Raw genomic sequence first — 19,313 nt, forward strand, 5'->3', positions numbered from 1 at the left:
CAGCACTGGTGGCTGATTCATGTGAGAAACTGCAGAAGCTGGTGACTGAGTTTGGTAAAGTGTGTGAAAGAAGAAAGTTAAGAGTAAATGTGAATAAGAGCAAGGTTATTAGGTACAGTAGGGTTGAGGGTCAAGTCAATTGGGAGGTAAGTTTGAATGGAGAAAAACTGGAGGAAGTAAAGTGTTTTAGATATCTGGGAGTGGATCTGGCAGCGGATGGAACCATGGAAGCGGAAGTGAATCATAGGGTGGGGGAGGGGGCGAAAATCCTGGGAGCCTTGAAGAATGTGTGGAAGTCGAGAACATTATCTCGGAAATCAAAAATGGGTATGTTTGAAGGAATAGTGGTTCCAACAGTGTTGTATGGTTGCGAGGTGTGGGCTATGGATAGAGTAGTGTGCAGGAGGGTGGATGTGCTGGAAATGAGATGTTTGAGGACAATGTGTGGAGTGAGGTGGTTTGATCAAGTAAGTAATGTAAGGGTAAGAGAGATGTGTGGAAATAAAAAGAGCGTGGTTGAGAGAGCAGAAGAGGGTGTTTTGAAATGGTTTGGGCACATGGAGAGAATGAGTGAGGAAAGATTGACCAAGAGGATATATGTGTCGGAGGTGGAGGGAATGAGGAGAAGTGGGAGACCAAATTGGAGGTGGAAAGATGGAGTGAAAAAGATTTTGTGTGATCGGGGCCTGAACATGCAGGAGGGTGAAAGGAGGGCAAGGAATAGAGTGAATTGGATCGATGTGGTATACCGGGGTTGACGTGCTGTCAGTGGATTGAATCAGGGCATGTGAAGCGTCTGGGGTAAACCATGGAAAGTTGTGTAGGGCCTGGATGTGGAAAGGGAGCTGTGGTTTCGGGCATTATTGCATGACAGCTAGAGACTGAGTGTGAACGAATGGGGCCTTTGTTGTCTTTTCCTAGTGCTACCACGCACACATGAGGGGGGAGGGGGATGGTATTCCATGTGTGGCGAGGTGGCGATGGGAATGAATAAAGGCAGACAGTGTGAATTGTGTGCATGGGTATATATGTGTGTCTGTGTGTGTGTATATATGTGTACATTGAGATGTATAGGTATGTATATTTGAGTGTGTGGACGTGTATGTATATACATTGTGTATGGGGGTGGGTTGGGCCATTTCTTTCGTCTGTTTCCTTGCGCTACCTTGCAAACGCAGGAGACAGCGACAAAGCAAAATAAAGAATATAAATAAAAAAATAATTTCCCTAATATTTTGAATTTATTTCATGTTATTTTTACCTGTGGTACCTAACCCATTATTTACATGGAAATGGATGTCTTGATTTTGCATGATTTCATACTGCATAAACTTTTTTTGTTATCTGTCTTGCATCATACTGTAACTCTACTGTATTACACCCTCAGCATTTTGATTATTCTTGGGCAGCCAGATCAAAAAAAAGTATTGACCAATGATGTGGAAAACATTATCTGTGATGCCAGTAGTTATTTCTTAACTCCTGGCTTTGCTCTTTACCTCACCTATTGATTTTTAATGCCCAGACTAAATGGGTAACAATCACAGTGAACTGTTAGAGGCATTCCATACTATATACAGCACATCAGCAGTCGGTGGGTCAAGATGTAACAGACTGCCAAAGATTTGTCATGGTGAACCTAGGAACAGATAATGTCTCTACCTGTCCAGAAAAACTCTGAAAACCCTGTGTCAGATTAATGAAGTGAATGATTAGAGTGGCTTACTACTTTATGTCACCTCATCTCCATGCTATGATGTCATTGGCAAGTTACTGTGTGGTGATAAACAGTGACTGATTAAGTATTCCTGGAAATGATAAAAATATACTTTGTTCTTTTGTGATATAATCTCTTATATGAAATCTGTGATCTAGTACTTGCATATTCAGCATTTGGAGACTAATAATAGAAGGACTGTGTGGTCTTACTACTCATAGAATTAGAAGGGTACTGCTGCATAGACTATAACATGATAGAAGGTATGGATTTCTTGGAGCATAGAAGAATGTTTTTCAAGATGTTTGAAAAATGCAGTGCTTAGGCCACATGTATGAAAAGAAAATTTTGAATGAGACAGGTTAATTGTACTTAAGTAGTGGACTTAAGTGATCATGATTTTTCAGTTGCTGTTAAGTCACTTATATGACATTAATTTAATGAGTGAAATTTTTCATTTTCTTTTTTTAAAAGCCTTCAGTAAATGGTGTATTAAATCACATTTTAATTGTGTTAAAGGCAAGAGTGATGCTGTTGCAGTGGAAACTGCTGGTTATGCCATCTTGGCCATGATGACAGTGGATGCTACACATTTTGAAAACAAAGTTAGGAAGATAGTCAAGTGGATCTCTTCAAGGAGAAATGGTCAAGGAGGTTTCATTTCTACACAGGTATTTATTAATTTGACATAACTTTGAAGAAACCCTTTTGTCTGCCTGATCAGTTATAAGGAGCAAAGTATGTATCATCACCGCTTTTGTGAAAAGGCAGACAGAGTATATTACTAAAGACCTAAAATGAAGCCTCACTATGCAATAAATGTCTCCTTGTAAATACAATTTTGCTAGTTGTTGCAACTTTTTTGTTGTACTGTAGGAAAGATCTTATATTTTTATAGTGTTTGCTTAAAGAAAATTTAGAATACATAAAAATGTTTTATGTTGACTCGTGGAGTTTTATATCTGCATGCTGACACTAGTGAGCCGTGGGATTATTGCCTGCAAATCAGTCATGAAGTTGGGATGCCCATCAGGTACATGTTTGAATTTCAAAATCAGTATGACCAGTATGATCATTGATGGTCAGTTGTCAACTGTTTCTAAATTGTAGAAAAATATTGCTGTCATGATTTGTAAAATCAGCATCAGATGACAGCACCTCAAATTAAAATCTTTTCATGTAGCTCCTTAGTTGAAATAATTTTGTAGAGAAGCAAACATGGAACTCTGTGGTGTAGCAGTTAGTGTTAACGAGTGTCACACATGCACAGGCTGCCTAGGATCAAAATCACAAAAGTTGTAAGCCTGGCTGTAGCAGCCAGCCCCTAGTCCACCACTCTGTTCCTCTTCCTTTAGGGGCTTGTTGAAAAATGGGTACCTAGCATCTGCTATGGTGTATGTGTATGTACATACATAAATAGGAGTAAAGACATGGTACACATATACAAAGTTAAGAGACTGGGCAACATCATTGTAAAGCTCTCTTCCTGTAATTACCTGTTTGTACAGTTGAGAGAAAGTGTTCTGTTCTTGTGAGGCCACATCCCCTGAAATTTCTGTGTTATCAAGTAGCTTTTGAAACCACCATAAACTGATGGCATTCAATATCTCCTTGGTTACTTTATTCCAGCCATTCACCACTTAACACTAAACCAATACCTCCGAACATCCTTTTTGATTTTTTTATCCAGCTTTTTGTCATGGCTTCTAATTACTCTGGTGCAGCATTCTCTTGAAGAACTGAAGAAGATAGGATGCAAATTGTAAATGAGCCTTAAATCATACTAATCAGGAAAGAAATCAATAACATGGTCATTGAGGTCTTGTAGAGCTATTAACTCAAGAAGCTTGGTCTTAATTGACTCCGAGAAGTGCTTCTTTCAGTCATAAAAACTTTCCTTCATTTGTAGATAATCAGTACAACAAGCCACATAAGGCTAACAGAGCTTGAGGAAAAACATAACTAGGCTGGATCAAGCCAGTTATTTGCCTTCCTTTACTTATTCATTCTTCATTGATCCTATAGTGATGTTAGTAAAGTGGGGAACAGGCCTGATATCAAGGCAAGAATGTCTGAAGTAATGATGCTATCATTTACCAATTATGGTAACTAGTCTGGGATTTCTTGATACAGTTTATAATTAACCAGTCACTAAAAGGTGGTTAATTTTTATCAGTACTGCTGTTTAAACTTCTTTCTTTGGGATAGTCCAGCTTGGTTCATATATATGATATAAATGATAATGCCAAAGTTAACTTGAATGCCATGCATTAAGAATTCTACCTTATCCAACCTGCTTGTGGTGGGACATGATACACAGAACAATAGGAAAATATGTCTTCGTCACAAGAAAACTTAGTTGTGCTTAATTTTCTCCCTCAGGACACTGTAGTTGCACTTCAAGCTTTAGCCAGTTTTGAGGCTTATCAGGACCAAGGTAATGTAGATCTAGTGGTCCTAGTTACAATAGAGGACCTTGAGCATGAATTCCACATTAATGAATCAAACAAACTCCTTCAGCAAAGGATGAACATCCCATCCTTTCCTGCTGATATTACCCTTGACATGGAAGGCCAAGGATGTGCTCTTATTCAGGTGAGTTGGTCAATACCAAATGCCTGTTGATTTTAGATGTGAGCATCAAGGTAAGATACAACTGATTATCCAGATTGACTCTTGAGTGTGTTTCATTAATTAAAATTCTTGCTCTTATTTCAAATTTTTCTTCAATATAGGCAGGATGATGCAGGCAGAATCTTTCTCAAACTCTTATTTAAATGATAATTGAAAAATATACATCAGACTCTTGAGTATCCACATTTAAAAGAATTGATGGTGTAGCAGATAATGTAATAGGATGTCTGGGTAATGGAGATTCTTCTTGTGCTGTAGCATTTTCCCATATGTTTCTGTGGTTTCCTCTGGCTACTTTATATGCCCTGGTTCAGTCCATTGCCAGCATATTGACTCATTCTCTCAAGCCCTTGCATACCTCCTGCATGTTCAGGCCTCAACCACTCAAAATATTCTACACTCTATCCTTCCATCTCCAATTAGGTCTCCCTCTTCTTGTCCCCTCTATGTCTGAAACATGTTACCTCTTTGTCAACCTCTCCTAACTCATTCATTTCATATGTCCAAACCAATTCAGCACACCCTTTTTAGTTGTTAACCGCACTTCTTACCTTATGTCTGTAAGTTTACTTGCTCAAACCACTTCACACCACATATTGTTCTCGTATATTTAATTTCCAATACTTTGAACCTTCTCAATACATCCGTTCCTACACTTCCAACCTCCTCTGCACATCTTCAGCTATAGGCCATTCCTTCCATACATACAACATTGTTGGGATTACTATACCTTTGAACATCCCCATTTTTGCCCTCCTTTGTAACGACCTCCCTTTCCACACATTTGTCAATGTTCCAAGAACCTTTTCCCCCCTCAGCAACCCTATGACTTACTTTTGTTTCCATAGTTCCATTTGTTGCCATGCCCCTCCCAGGTACCTAAAACACTTAACCTCTAAATTTAGCCGTTCAGACTCACACCTCAACTTACCTGTTCTTTTGCCCTGCTAAACTTAATAACCTTTCTTTTATTACAGTTACTCTCAATATCCCCTTTCTTACACTCCCAAACTCAGTCACCAACTTCTGTAGTTTCTTGATCAAATTTGCCACCAGTGTTGTGTCGTAGCAAACAACAAATACTAACTCACTTCTCAGGCCCCCTCACCCCCTACGGACCGCATACTTGCCCCTTTCTCCAAGACCCTTCCATTTACTTCTCTCACCACCCCATCCATAGACAAAGTAAATAGCCATGGTGATATCACGCACCCTTGCTGCAGGCCAAACTTCACCTGGAAACGCTGACTCTCATCTCTTCTTACTCGTACTCTATCCTTACACTTTTGATGTGAAGCTTTTCACTGCTTCTAGTAGCTTTCATCCCACACCATATATTTTCAAGACCTCTGTTATCCCTATCATATGATTTCTCCAGATCCATAATTACCTTTTACAGATCCTTCTCATGCATAATTTTAAGAGCAAACACTTGAACCACACATCCTCTTATCTTTCCTGGAACCACATTTTACCTCCCAGATCTGATGCTCAGTGCATGCCTTTGCCATCTCAGTCATCACTCTTCCATACAACTTAACAGATACGCTCAACAAAATCATATATCTTTGGTATTTGAACACTCACTTTTGTCCCTTCATGCTTTCATTCTGTGGCACTATACATGCATTTTGCCAATCCTCAGGTATCTCATCATGATAAATACATAAAGAGAAAATCTGAGCAAACCAATTAAAAACACAGTCACCATCTTTTGAATGCAAGAGTTTTGGAGGGAGGGGCAGGTATGCAGTCTGCTCTGGATGAGAGGGCTTGAGAATTGAGTCAGTTGTTGTTTGCTGATGATACAGCACTGATGGCTGATTCAAGTGAGAAACTGCAGAAGTTGGTGACTGAATTTGGTAAAGTGTGTGAAAGAAGAAAGTTGAAAGTAAATGTGAATAAGAGCAAGGCCATTAGGTTTAGTAGGGTTGAGGGACAAGTTAATTGGGAGGTAAGTTTGAATGGAGAAAAACTGGAGGAAGTGAAGTGCTTTAGATATCTCGGAGTGGACTTAGCAGCAGATGGAACCATGGAAGCAGAAGTGAGCCACAGGTTGGTGGAGGGGGCAAAGGTTTTTGGAGTGTTGAAGAATGTGTGGAAGGTGAGAATGTTATCTCGGAGAGCAAAAATGGGTATGTTTGAAGGAATAGGGGTTCCAACGATGTTATATGGTTGCGAGGCATGGCCTATAGATTGGGTTGTGCGTAGGAGGGTGGATGTGTTGGAAATGAAATGTTTGAGGACAATATGTGGTGTGAGGTGGTTTGATCGTCCAAATGCCTCCTTCTTCTCTTTCACTAACAATCTTACTTCTTCGACCCACCACTCACTACCCTTTCTAATCTGCCCACCACTCGCTTTCTTCATGCCACAGGCATCTTTTGCGCAAGCCATCACTGCTTCCCTATATACATCGCATCGCATTCCCCCCCCCCACTCCTCTTATGTCATTTGCTCTCACCTTTTACCATTCTGCACTCAATATCTCCTGGTACTTCCTGACCCATTTCTCCTTTCTAAGCTCACTTACTCTTACCACTCTCTTCACCCCAACATTCTCTCTTCTTTTCTGAAAACATCTACATATCTTCACCTTTGCCTCCACAAGATAATGATCAGACACCCCTTCAGTTACCCCTCTCAGAACATTAACATCCAAAAGTCTCTCTTTCATGCACCTATCAATTAACAAGTAATCCAGTAACGCTCTCTGGCCATCTCTCCTACTTATATGCGTATATTTATGTATTTATTTATTTATTTTGCTTTGTCTGTCTCCCGCGTTTGCGAGGTAGCGCAAGGAAACAGACGAAAGAAATGGCCCAACCCACCCCCATACACATGTATATACATACACGTCCACACACACAAATATACATACCCATACATCTGAATGTACACATATGTATACACACACAGACACATACATATATACACATGCACACAATTCACACTGCCTTTATTCATTCCCATTGCCACCTTGCCACACATGGAATAACATCCCCCTCCCCCCCTCAAGTGTGTGAGGTAGTGCTAGGAAAAGACAACAAAGGCCCCATTCGTTCACACTCAGTCTCTCGCTGTCATGCAATAATGCCCGAAACCACAGCTCCCTTTCCACATCCAGGCCCACAGAACTTTCCATGGTTTACCCCAGACGCTTCACACGCCCTGATTCAATCCATTGACAGCACGTCTACCCCGATATACCACATCGATCCAATTCACTCTATTCCTTGCCCGCCTTTCACCCTCCTGCATGTTCAGGCCTCGATCAATCAAAATCTTTTTCACTCCATCTTTCCACCTCCAATTTGGTCTCCCACTTCTCCTTGTTCCCTCCACCTCTGACACATTTATCCTCTTGGTCAATCTTTCCTCACTCATTCTCTCCATGTGCCCAAACCATTTCAAAACACCCCCTTCAGCTCTGTCAACCACGCTCTTTTTATTTCCACACATCTCTCTTACCCGTACATTACTTACTTGATCAAACCACCTCACACCACATATTGTCCTCAAACATCTCATTTCTAGCACATCCACCCTCGTGCGCACAACTCTATCCATAGCCCACGCGTCGCAACCATACAACACTGTTGGAACCACTATTCCTTCAAACATAGCCATTTTTGCTTTCCGAGATAATGTTCTCGACTTCCACACATTCTTCAAGGCTCCCAGGATTTTCGCCCCCTCCCCCACCCTATGATTCACCTCCGCTTCCATGGTTCCATCCGCTGCCAGATCCACTCCCAGATATCTAAAAGATGTTCTGGAAGGAGGTAAATAAAGTGCATTAGACAAGGGAGCAAATGGGAACTTCAGAAGGGGGCTAATGGGGAGGTGATAGCAAGTAGTGGTGATGTGAGAAGGAGATGGAGTGAGTATTTTGAAGGTTTGTTGAATGTGTTTGATGATAGAGTGGCAATTATAGGGTGTTTTGGTCGAGGTGGTGTGCAAAGTGAGAGCGTTAGGGAAAATGATTTGGTAAACAGAGAAGAGGTAGTAAAAGCTTTGCGGAAGATGAAAGCCGGCAAGGCAGCAGGTTTGGATGGTATTGCAGTGGAATTTATTAAAAAAAGGGGGTGACTGTATTGTTGACTGGTTGGTTATATTTTTTATTTTATTATACTTTGTCGCTGTCTCCCGCGTTTGTGAGGTAGCGCAAGGAAACAGACGAAAGAAATGGTCCAACCCCCCCCATACACATGTATATACATACGTCCACACACGCAAATATACATACCTACACAGCTTTCCATGGTTTACCCCAGACGCTTCACATGCCTTGATTCAATCCACTGAAAGCACGTCAACCCCGGTATACCACATCGCTCCAATTCACTCTATTCCTTGCCCTCCTTTCACCCTCCTGCATGTTCAGGCCCCGATCACACAAAATCTTTTTCACTCCATCTTTCCACCTCCAATTTGGTCTCACTCTTCTCCTCGTTCCCTCCACCTCTGACACATATATCCTCTTGGTCAATCTTTCCTCACTCATTCTCTCCATGTGCCCAAACCACTTCAAAACACCCTCTTCTGCTCTCTCAACCACGCTCTTTTTATTTCCACACATCTCTCTTACCCTTACGTTACTCACTCGATCAAACCACCTCACACCACACATTGTCCTCAAACATCTCATTTCCAGCACATCCATCCTCCTGCGCACAACTCTATCCATAGCCCACGCCTCGCAACCATACAACATCGTTGGAACCACTATTCCTTCAAACATACCCATTTTTGCTTTCCGAGATAATGTTCTCGACTTTCACACATTCTTCAAGGCCCCCAGAATTTTCGCCCTTCACACATTCTTCAAGGCCCCCAGAATTTTCGCCCCCTCCCCCACCCTATGATCCACTTCCGCTTCCATGGTTCCATCCGCTGCCAGATCCACTCCCAGATATCTAAAACACTTCACTTCCTCCAGTTTTTCTCCATTCAAACTCACCTCCCAATTGACTTGACCCTCAACCCTACCGTACCTAATAACCTTGCTCTTATTCACATTTACTCTTAACTTTCTTCTTCCACACACTTTACCAAACTCAGTCACCAGCTTCTGCAGTTTCTCACATGAATCAGCCACCAGCGCTGTATCATCAGCGAACAACAACTGACTCACTTCCCAAGCTCTCTCATCCCCAACAGACTTCATACTTGCCCCTCTTTCCAAAACTCTTGCATTTACCTCCCTAACAACCCCATCCATAAACAAATTAAACAACCATGGAGACATCACACACCCCTGCCGCAAACCTACATTCACTGAGAACCAATCACTTTCCTCTCTTCCTACACGTACACATGCCTTACATCCTTGATAAAAACTTTTCACTGCTTCTAACAACTTTCCTCCCACACCATATATTCTTAATACCTTCCACAGAGCATCTCTATCAACTCTATCATATGCCTTCTCCAGATCCATAAATGCTACATACAAATCCATTTGCTTTTCTAAGTATTTCTCACATACATTCTTCAAAGCAAACACCAGATCCACACATCCTCTACCACTTCTGAAACCACACTGCTCTTCTCCAATCTGATGCTCTGTACATGCCTTCACCCTCTCAATCAATACCCTCCCATATAATTTACCAGGAATACTCAACAAACTTATACCTCTGTATCATATGGAGAAGGCATATGATAGAGTTGATAGAGATGCTTTGTGGAGGGTACTAAGAATACAAGGTGTGGGAGGCAAGTTGTTAGAAGCAGTGAAAAGTTTTTATCAGGGATGTAAGGCATTTGTACGTGTAGGAAGAGAGGAAAGTGATTGGTTCTCAGTGACTGGTTGGTAAGGTTATTTAATGTATGTATGATTCATGGTGAGGTGCCTGAGGATTGGCGGAATGTGTGCATAGTGCCATTGTATAAAGGCAAAGGGGATAAGAGTGAGTACTCAAATTACAGAGGTATAAGTTTGTTGAGTATTCCTGGTAAATTATATGGGAGGGTATTGATTGAGAGGGTGAAGGCATGTACAGAGCATCAGATTGCAGGAAGAGCAGTGTGGTTTCAGAAGTGATAGAGGATGTGTGGATCAGGTGTTTGCTTTGAAGAATGTATGTGAGAAATACTTAGAAAAGCAGATGGATTTGTTTGTAGCATTTATGGATCTGGAGAAGGCATATGATAGAGTTGATAGAGATGCTTTGTGGAGGGTACTAAGAATACAAGGTATTGGAGGCAAGTTGTTAGAAGCAGTGAAAAGTTTTTATTGAGGATGTAAGGCATGTGTACGTGTAGGAAGAGAGGAAAGTGATTGGTTCTCAGTGAATGTAGGTTTGCGGCAGGGGTGTGTGATGTCTCCATGGTTGTTTAATTTGTTTATGGATGGGGTTGTTAGGGAGGTGAATGCAAGAGTTTCGGAAAGAGGGGCAAGTATGCAGTCTGTTGTGGATGAGAGAGCTTGGGAAGTGAGTCAGTTGTTGTTCGCTGATGATACAGCGCTGGTGGCTGATTCATGTGAGAAACTGCAGAAGCTGGTGACTGAGTTTGGTAAAGTGTGTGGAAGAAGAAATTTAAGAGTAAATGTGAATAAGAGCAAGGTTATTAGGTACAGTAGGGTTGAGGGTCAAGTCAATTGGAAGGTAAGTTTGAATGGAGAAAAACTGGAGGAAGTAAAGTGTTTTAGATATCTGGGAGTGGATCTGGCAGCGGATGGAACCATGGAAGCGGAAGTGAATCATAGGGTGGGGGAGGGGGCGAAAATCCTGGGAGTGTTGAAGAATGTGTGGAAGTCGAGAACATTATCTTGGAAAGCAAAAATGGTTATGTTTGAAGGAATAGTGGTTCCAACAATGTTGTATGGTTGCGAGGCATGGGCTATGGATAGAGTAGTGCGCAGGTGGGTGGATGTGCTGGAAATGAGATGTTTGAGGACAATATTTGGTGTGAGGTGGTTTGATCGAGTAAGTAATGTAAGGGTAAGAGAGATGTGTGGAAATAAGAAGAGCGTGGTTGAGAGAGCAGAAGAGGGTGTTTTGAAATGGGTTGGGCACATGGAGAGAATGAGTGAGGAAAGGTTGACCAAGAGGATATATGTGTGGGAGGTGGAGGGAACGAGAAGTGGGAGACCAAATTGGAGGTGGAAAGATGGAGTGAAAAAGATTTTGAGTGATTGGGGCCTGAACATGCAGGAGGGTGAAAGGCGGGCTAGGAATAGAGAGAACTGAATCGATGTGGTATACCGGGGTTGACGTGCTGTCAGTGGATTGAATCAGGGCATGTGAAGCATCTGGGGTAAACCATGGAAAGTTCTGTGGGGCCTGGATGTGGAAAGGGAGCTGTGGTTTAGGGCATTATTGCATGACAGCTAGAGACTGAGTGTGAATGAATGGGGCCTTTGTTGTCTTTTCCTAGTGCTACCTCGCACACATGAGGGGGGAGGGGGATGTTATTCCATGTGTGGCGATGGGAATGAATAAAAGCAGACAGTGTGAATTGTGTGCATGTGTATATATGTATATGTATATGTCTGTGTGTGTATATATATGTGTATATTGAGATGTATGGGTATGTATATTTTCGTGTGGAGACATGTATGTATATACATGTGTATGGGGGTGGGTTGGGCTATTTCTTTCGTCTGTTTCCTTGCGCTACCTCACAAACGTGGGAGACAGCGACAAAGCAAAATAAATAAATAAATATATTTATTTATTTATTTTGCTTTGTCGCTGTCTCCGGTGTTAGCGAGGTGGCGCAAGGAAACAGACGAAAGAATAGCCCAACCTACCCACGTACACATGTATATATATACATGTCCACACACGCAAATATACATACCTATACATCTCAAGGTATACATATATATACACACACAGACATACACATATATACACATGTACATATAATTCATAGTCTGCCTTTATTCATTCCCATTCCACCTCGCCATACTTGAAATAACAACCCCCTCCCCCCTCATGTGTGCGAGGTAGCGCTAGGGAAAGACAACAAAGGCCACATTCGTTCACACTCAGTCTCTGGCTGTCATGTAATAATGCACAGACACCACAGCTCCCTTTCCTTATCCAGGCCCCACAGAACTTTCCATGGTTTACCGCAAACGCTTCACATGCCCTGGTTCAATTCATTGACAGCACTTTGACCCTGGTATTCCACATCGTTACAATTCACTCTATTCCTTGCACGCCTTTCACCCTCCTGCATGTTCAGGCCCCGATCACGTAAAATCTTTTTCACTCCATCTTTTCACCTCCAATTTGGTCTCCCACTTCTCCTTGTTCCCTTCACCTCTGACACATATATCCTCTTTGTCAATCTTTCCTCACTCACTCTCTCCATGTGACCAAACCATTTCAATACACCCTCCTCTGCTCTCTCAATCACACTCTTTTTATTACCACACCTCTCTCTTACCCTTTCATTACTTACTTGATCAAACCGCCTCACACCACATACTGTCCTCAAACATCTCATTTCCAACACATCCACCCTCCTCCACACAACCCTATCTATAGCCCACGCCTTGCAACCATATAACATTGTTAGAACCACTATTCCTTCAAACATACCCATTTTTGCTTTCCGAGATAATGTTCTCGCCTTCCACACATTCTTCAATGCTCGCAGAACTTTTGGCCCCCTACCCCACCTTGTGACTCACTTCCGCTTCCATGGTTCCATCCACTGCCAAATCCACTCCCAGATATCTAAAACACTTCACTTTCTCCAGTTTTTCTCCATTCAGACTTACCTTCCAATTGACTTGTCCTTCAACCCTACTGTACCTAATAACCTTGCTCTTATTCAAAGTTCCTCTCAGCTTTCTTCTTTCACACACTTTACCAAAATCAGTGACCAATTTCTGCAATTTCTCACCTGAATCAGCCAACAGCGCTGTATCATCAGCAAACAACAACTGACTCATTTTGCAAGCCCTCTCATCCACAACAGACTGCATACTTGCCCCTCTCTCAAAAACTTTTTGCATTCACCTCCCTAACAGCCCCATCCGTAAACAAATTAAACAACCATGGAGGCATCACGCACCCTTGCCACAAACCGACATTTACTGAGAACCAATCACTCTCCTCTCTTCCTACTCGTACACATGCCTTACATCCTCGATAAAAACTTTTCACTGCTTCTAGCAACTTGCCTCCCATACCATATACTCTTAATACCTTCCACAGAGCATCTCTATCAACTCTGTCATATGCCTTCTCAAGATCCATAAATGCTACATACAAATCCATTTGTTTTTCTAAGTATTTCTCACATACATTCTTCAAAGTAAACACCTGATCCACACATCCTCTAACACTTGTAAAACCACACTGCTCTTCCCCAATCTGATGCTCTGTACATACCTTCATCCTCTCAGTCAATACCCTCCCATATAATTTCCCAGGAATACTCAACAAACTTTTTTCTTTTTTCTTTCAAACTATTCGCCATTTCCCGCGTTAGCAAGGTAGCGTTAAGAACAGAGGACTGGGCCTCTGAGGGAATATCCTCACCTAGCCCCCTTCTCTGTTCCTTCTTTAAAAACTTATACCTCTGTAATTTGAACACTCACCCTTATCCCCTTTGCCTTTGTACAGTGGCACTATGCATGCATTCTGCCAATCCTCAGGCACTTCACCATGAGCCATACATGCATTGAACATCCTCACCAACCAGTCAACAACACGCTCACCCCCTTTTTTAATAAATTCCACTGCAATACCATCCAAACCTGCTGCCTTGCCAGCTTTCATCCTCCGCAAAGCTTTCACTACCTCTTCTCTGTTTACCGAACCTTTCTCCCTAACCCTCTCACTTAGCACACTGCCTTGACCAAAACAACCTATATCTGCCTCTTTTATCATCCAAAACATTCAACAAACCCTCAAAATACTCACTCCATCTCCCTCTCACATCACCACTACTTGTTATTGCCTCCCTGTTAGCCCCCTTCACCGATGTTCCTGTTTGTTCTCTTGTCTTACGCACGTTATTTACCTCCTTCCAAAACTTCTTTTTGTCCTCCGTAAGATTTAACGAAACTCTCTCACCCCAACTCTCATTTGCCCTCTTTTTCACCTCTTGCACCTTTCTCTTGACCTCATGCCTCTTTCTTTTATATATCTCCCAGTCATTTGCACTATTTCCCTGTAAAAATCGTCCAAATGGCTCTCTCTTCTCTTTCACTAATAATCTTACTTCTTCATCCCACCAGTCACTACCCTTTCTAATCTGCCCACCTCCCACGCTTCTCATGCTGCAAGCATCTTTTGCGCAAGCCATCACTGCTTCCCTAAATACATCCCATTCCTCCCACACTCCCCTTACGTCCTTTGCCCTCACCTTTTTCCATTGTGTACTCAGTCTCTCCTGGTACTTCCCCACACAAGTCTCCTTCCCAAGCTCGCTCACTTTCACCACTCTCTTCACCCCAACATTCTCTCTTCTTTTCTGAAAATATCTACATCTCTTCACCTTCGCCTCCACAAGATAATGATTAGACTTCCCTCCAGTTGCACTTCTCAGCTCATTAACATACAAAAATCTCTCTTTCACGGGCCCATCAATTAACACGTAATCCAGTAACACTCTCTGGCCATCTTTCCTACTTATATGTGTATATTTATATATATATATCTCATTTTAAACCAGGTATTCCCAGTCACCAGTCCTTTTTCAGCAAACAAATCTACAAGCTGTTCACCATTTCCATTTACAACACTGAACACCCCATGTACACCAGTTATTTCCTCAACTGCCACATTACTCACCTTTGCATTCAACTCACCCATTACTATAACCTGGTCTCGTGCATCAAAACTGCTAACACACTCACTCAGCTGCTCCCAAAACACTTGCCTCCCATGATCTTTCTTTTCATGCCCAGGTGCATAGGCACCAGTAATCACCAATCTTTCTCCATCCACTTTCAGTTTTACCCATATCAATCTAGAGTTTACTTTCTTACACCCTATCACATACTCCCACAACTCCTGTTTCAGGAGTAGTGCTACTCCTTCCTTTGCTCTTGTCCTCTCACCAACCCCTGACTTTACTCCCAAAACATTCCCAAACCACTCTTCCCCTTTACCCTTGAGCTTCTTTTCACTCAAAGCCAAAACATCCAGGTTTCTCTCCTGAAACATAATACCTATCTCTCCCTTTTTCTCATCTTGGTTACATCCACACACATTTAGACACCCCAATCTGGTTGCGAGTTAAGGGCTATAGATAGGGTTGTGCGGAGGAGGGTGGATGTGTTGGAAATGAAATGTATCAGGACAATATCTGGTGTGAGGTGGTTTGACTGAGTAAGTAATGAAAGGGTAAGAAAGGTATGTGGTAATAAAAAGAGTGTGGTTGATAGAGCAGAAGAGGGTGTACTGAAATGGTTTGGTCACATGGAGAGAATGGGTGAGGAAAGATTGACAAAGAGGATATAAGTGTCAGAGGTGGAGGGAACGAGGAGAAGTGGGAGACCAAATTGTAGGTGGAAGGATGAAGTGAAAAAGATTTTGAGCAATCGGGGCCTGAACATACAGGAGAGTGAAAGGCGTGCAAGGAATAGAGTGAATTAGAACGATGTGGTATATCGGGGTTGATTTGCTCTCAATGGATTAAACCAGGGCATGTGAAGCATCTGGGGTAAACCATGGAGAGTTTTGTGGGGCCTGGATGTGGAAAGGGAGCTGTGGTTTTGGTGCATTACACATGATAGCTAGAATCTGAGTGTAGACGAATGTGGTCTTTGTTGTCCTTTCCTAGCGCTATCTTGCGCACACACGGGGAAGGGGGGTGTCATTTCATGTGTGGCTGGGTGGCGGTGGGAATGGATGAAGGTATCATGTATGAATATGTGCATATGTATATATGAATGTGTCTATGTATGTATATGTATGCATACGTTGAAATGTATAGGTATGTATATGTGCGTGTGTTGGCGTTTATGTATATACTTGTGTTTGTAGGTGAGTTGGGTCATTCTTTTGTCTGTTTTCTTGTGCTACCTTGCTAACGTGGGAGATAACGACAAAGTATGATAAATAAAACAATGACAAAATATATGCATGCATACACATACCTATATACAGACGTACATATTCATATTTGCTCACCTTCATCCATTTCTGGCACCACCCCTTTACACAGGAATCATCATTTCCACCCCCTGTGTCTGCAAGGTAGTGGCAGGAAACAAACAAAGAAAGACCACATCTGTTCGCATCCATACACAAGCTTTCATGTGTAATGCACCAAAATGATAGCTCATGATAGCTCTCTACGCACATCCAGGCCCACAGACCTTTCCATAGTTTACCCCAGACATTTCACGTGCCCTGATTCAGTCTATTGATGGTACATCGACCCCAGTATACCACATCGCTCAAATTTACTCAATTCCGTGCATGAGTTTCACCCTCCTGCATGTTCAGGACCTGATCTTTCAGATGTACATATAATCTATGTTACTGTATTATCATTATCAACTATTACTCATTAATAACTAATACACGATATCATTAATCTTGCAATTTGGTAATGGTGTTTTTCTGGCATATACTATATAATTATACCATAAGATTATTCAATGATAATTACATTACACTGCTGGAAAGTCAGAGAAATACATCTTTCCAGGTACTTCACAGTACTGTACAATAATATCCTTATATTTAACTATCTTATGTTTTCTACTTCTTACATGTGTAGATGGGGCAAAGTAGTGGTAAGTGTTATGGGAAATAGCCATTCTCTAATGGAAACTTGATAAAATGGAAAAGGGAGGAAGTACCACATCATGATCATGGCACAGAGCCCTGCACAAAATTGTGCCATGGAGTAATAAAAACATTGATGTCATTCCTGTATCTGTTTATACTTGTCTACTTTTATTCTTCATCTGTTTCCTGGCGCTGTCTCGCTGATGCAGGAAACAGTGGTTATGTATAATAGATAATATATAATGATACTATTATTTCTTGACTTCAAATTAGTAATCTCATCATTTCAGATAACTTTTTGATGTGCTCTCCTTCCCTAGCTTGTCTCTCCTTTTTATCTGTTTGAAAGCTGTCCTAACTTAGAGATCCTCATGGACTCATTTATATTCATTCTCCACAGCCCTTCTTAACTGAGGAATGGCCTACTACTCAGTCATGCTATTTCCTCTTTATAATTTACCTAAACCCTTCATTTACATCTTTGCATATTTATTATAAATGATTTGTGCTCTCTTACGACTTCCATCCTGTACTCCACACACATCCATAATTGTCCTATCTAACTGAGTATGCTACCTCCTCTGTGGCTTCTTAAGTATTCCATTCAGAATCCCCTGATGTTTGTCCCACTTCAGTGACCTTCACTTTGTTCCTTGCCTCTTTGGATCCAGAATCATGTCCTAGATCCCGTCTTCATTCCCTATATCATTCCCTTGGTTTTTGCATCTATGCAGACTTCTTTCCTGATGCATCATCTGTCATTCCTGGGAGACCTTATATTCATGTATAATCAAGTTAAAAGCATCACAGATTTCTTTAATTATTCCATGCCTACACTCTCATCCATATGTGCTCTCATATATGTGATTTACATAAAATGATACAAAGACTTGTGGTATGATTTACATTTGATCTAATGTTTTAATAGTTCCTTTATAATAGTAATAATAATAAGTGATACTAATGATGATAATAATCATAGTAGAAAATGATAGCTATTGCACCCCCCCAAAAAAAAAGTAATTGTTATATTAGTGTATATTAGTGTATGAAGAAGTATTAACTCCCTTTTAAGAATACTGTTTTCTCATTGAAATAATATCTCTGATCAGGCTGTGTTGAGGTACAACGTTCCTGATCCCAGCCCAAGTGAAGCATTTTCTCTGACTGTTAACACTGAGACAGCACCTGATAGTAAATGTGTTACAAAGAGGATCAAGGCATGTGCATCCTACCAGCTTCCTGATCAGAAGTCCAACATGGCTCTCATCGAAGTTGTTTTAGTTTCTGGCTATATTCCTGAAAAGGCAGATCTGAAACAGATTGTTGGTTATGGTACGGGACTCATCAAACGTTATGAAGTCGATGGCAACAAAGTCTCCTTTTATATTGAGGAGTTTTCACCAGAAAACATCTGTGTGAATTTCCGTGTGATACGAGAAATTGATGTTGAAGATGTTAAACCTGGCTCTGTAAAAGTATATGATTACTACCAACCAGAATTCTCCGTCAGTCAGGTGAGTTTTATTTGAGTATGATATCAAAGTCCATCTTACCATACAAGTCATTGCAATTTATTTTCCTTAGGAAAGGGTTCTCTCAGTTTGCTGTTAACTGAAATTAACGCCTAAGTTAATTGATGGTGACTCTGTGGATTAATGAAAAAATCCAGTCTTGATTCTGAATTCACATTGGAAAAATTCATTTATGTGGGACAAATTTATCTGGAGTTATGTGAATTTGAAAAGCAAGTTGATGTATCTTTAGGTACAGTTGTTTTTGAATAAGTCCTAATTTTTGTCATAGTACAGTAAGTGAATTTATAGTGGTATATGATATAGTATTCACAGCTTCTCAAATTACTCAAAACGAATAATCAACACCAAGCACAGAATTTCTTTCAAAGAATGCTTTATGGCTTTACTAACCTGTTTCACAGTCTACGAGTTTTATCTTTGTAAGTTTTGATGTTTATATGATATGAAGTTTCAGCACTGTTCCTTTCTTTTTCATGGTTCAGGTAGTATGGTGTTATTCACTGCAATTTGTATGGCTTGAAGTATGGAATGCATTAGTATGTGCTCTATGTAATAGAGCTTAGTACAAAATTGAAATTAAAAGCTGGACAGAAAATCTTTTTCAAAATACTTGCTTGTTGGTTTTGTAATCAGATTTTTAAATTATTCTAAATTCTTTCTTCATAAAGTGTTCACATTAGACTTACATTTAAGGAGTCAGGGCCC

The 19,313-nt window shown here is 41.1% G+C and overlaps 1 protein-coding gene across 1 annotated transcript in view; it reads left to right on the plus strand.

The window, feature by feature from the left end:
* LOC139752129 (alpha-2-macroglobulin-like) overlaps nucleotides 1-18,617 on the plus strand; it is a 196,432-nt gene extending 177,815 nt beyond the window's left edge. The window contains exons 24-26 of the mRNA XM_071668047.1: nucleotides 2,237-2,388; nucleotides 4,100-4,312; nucleotides 18,183-18,617. Of these exons, the coding sequence (XP_071524148.1) occupies nucleotides 2,237-2,388; nucleotides 4,100-4,312; nucleotides 18,183-18,602 (785 nt within the window). The 3' untranslated portion in view covers nucleotides 18,603-18,617. The remainder of the gene's footprint in view (nucleotides 1-2,236; nucleotides 2,389-4,099; nucleotides 4,313-18,182) is intronic.
* Nucleotides 18,618-19,313: the final 696 nt, after the last annotated feature.

Source organism: Panulirus ornatus, chromosome 12 (assembly GCF_036320965.1).
Source record: "Panulirus ornatus isolate Po-2019 chromosome 12, ASM3632096v1, whole genome shotgun sequence".
Classification (NCBI taxonomy): Eukaryota; Metazoa; Arthropoda; class Malacostraca; order Decapoda; family Palinuridae; genus Panulirus; species Panulirus ornatus.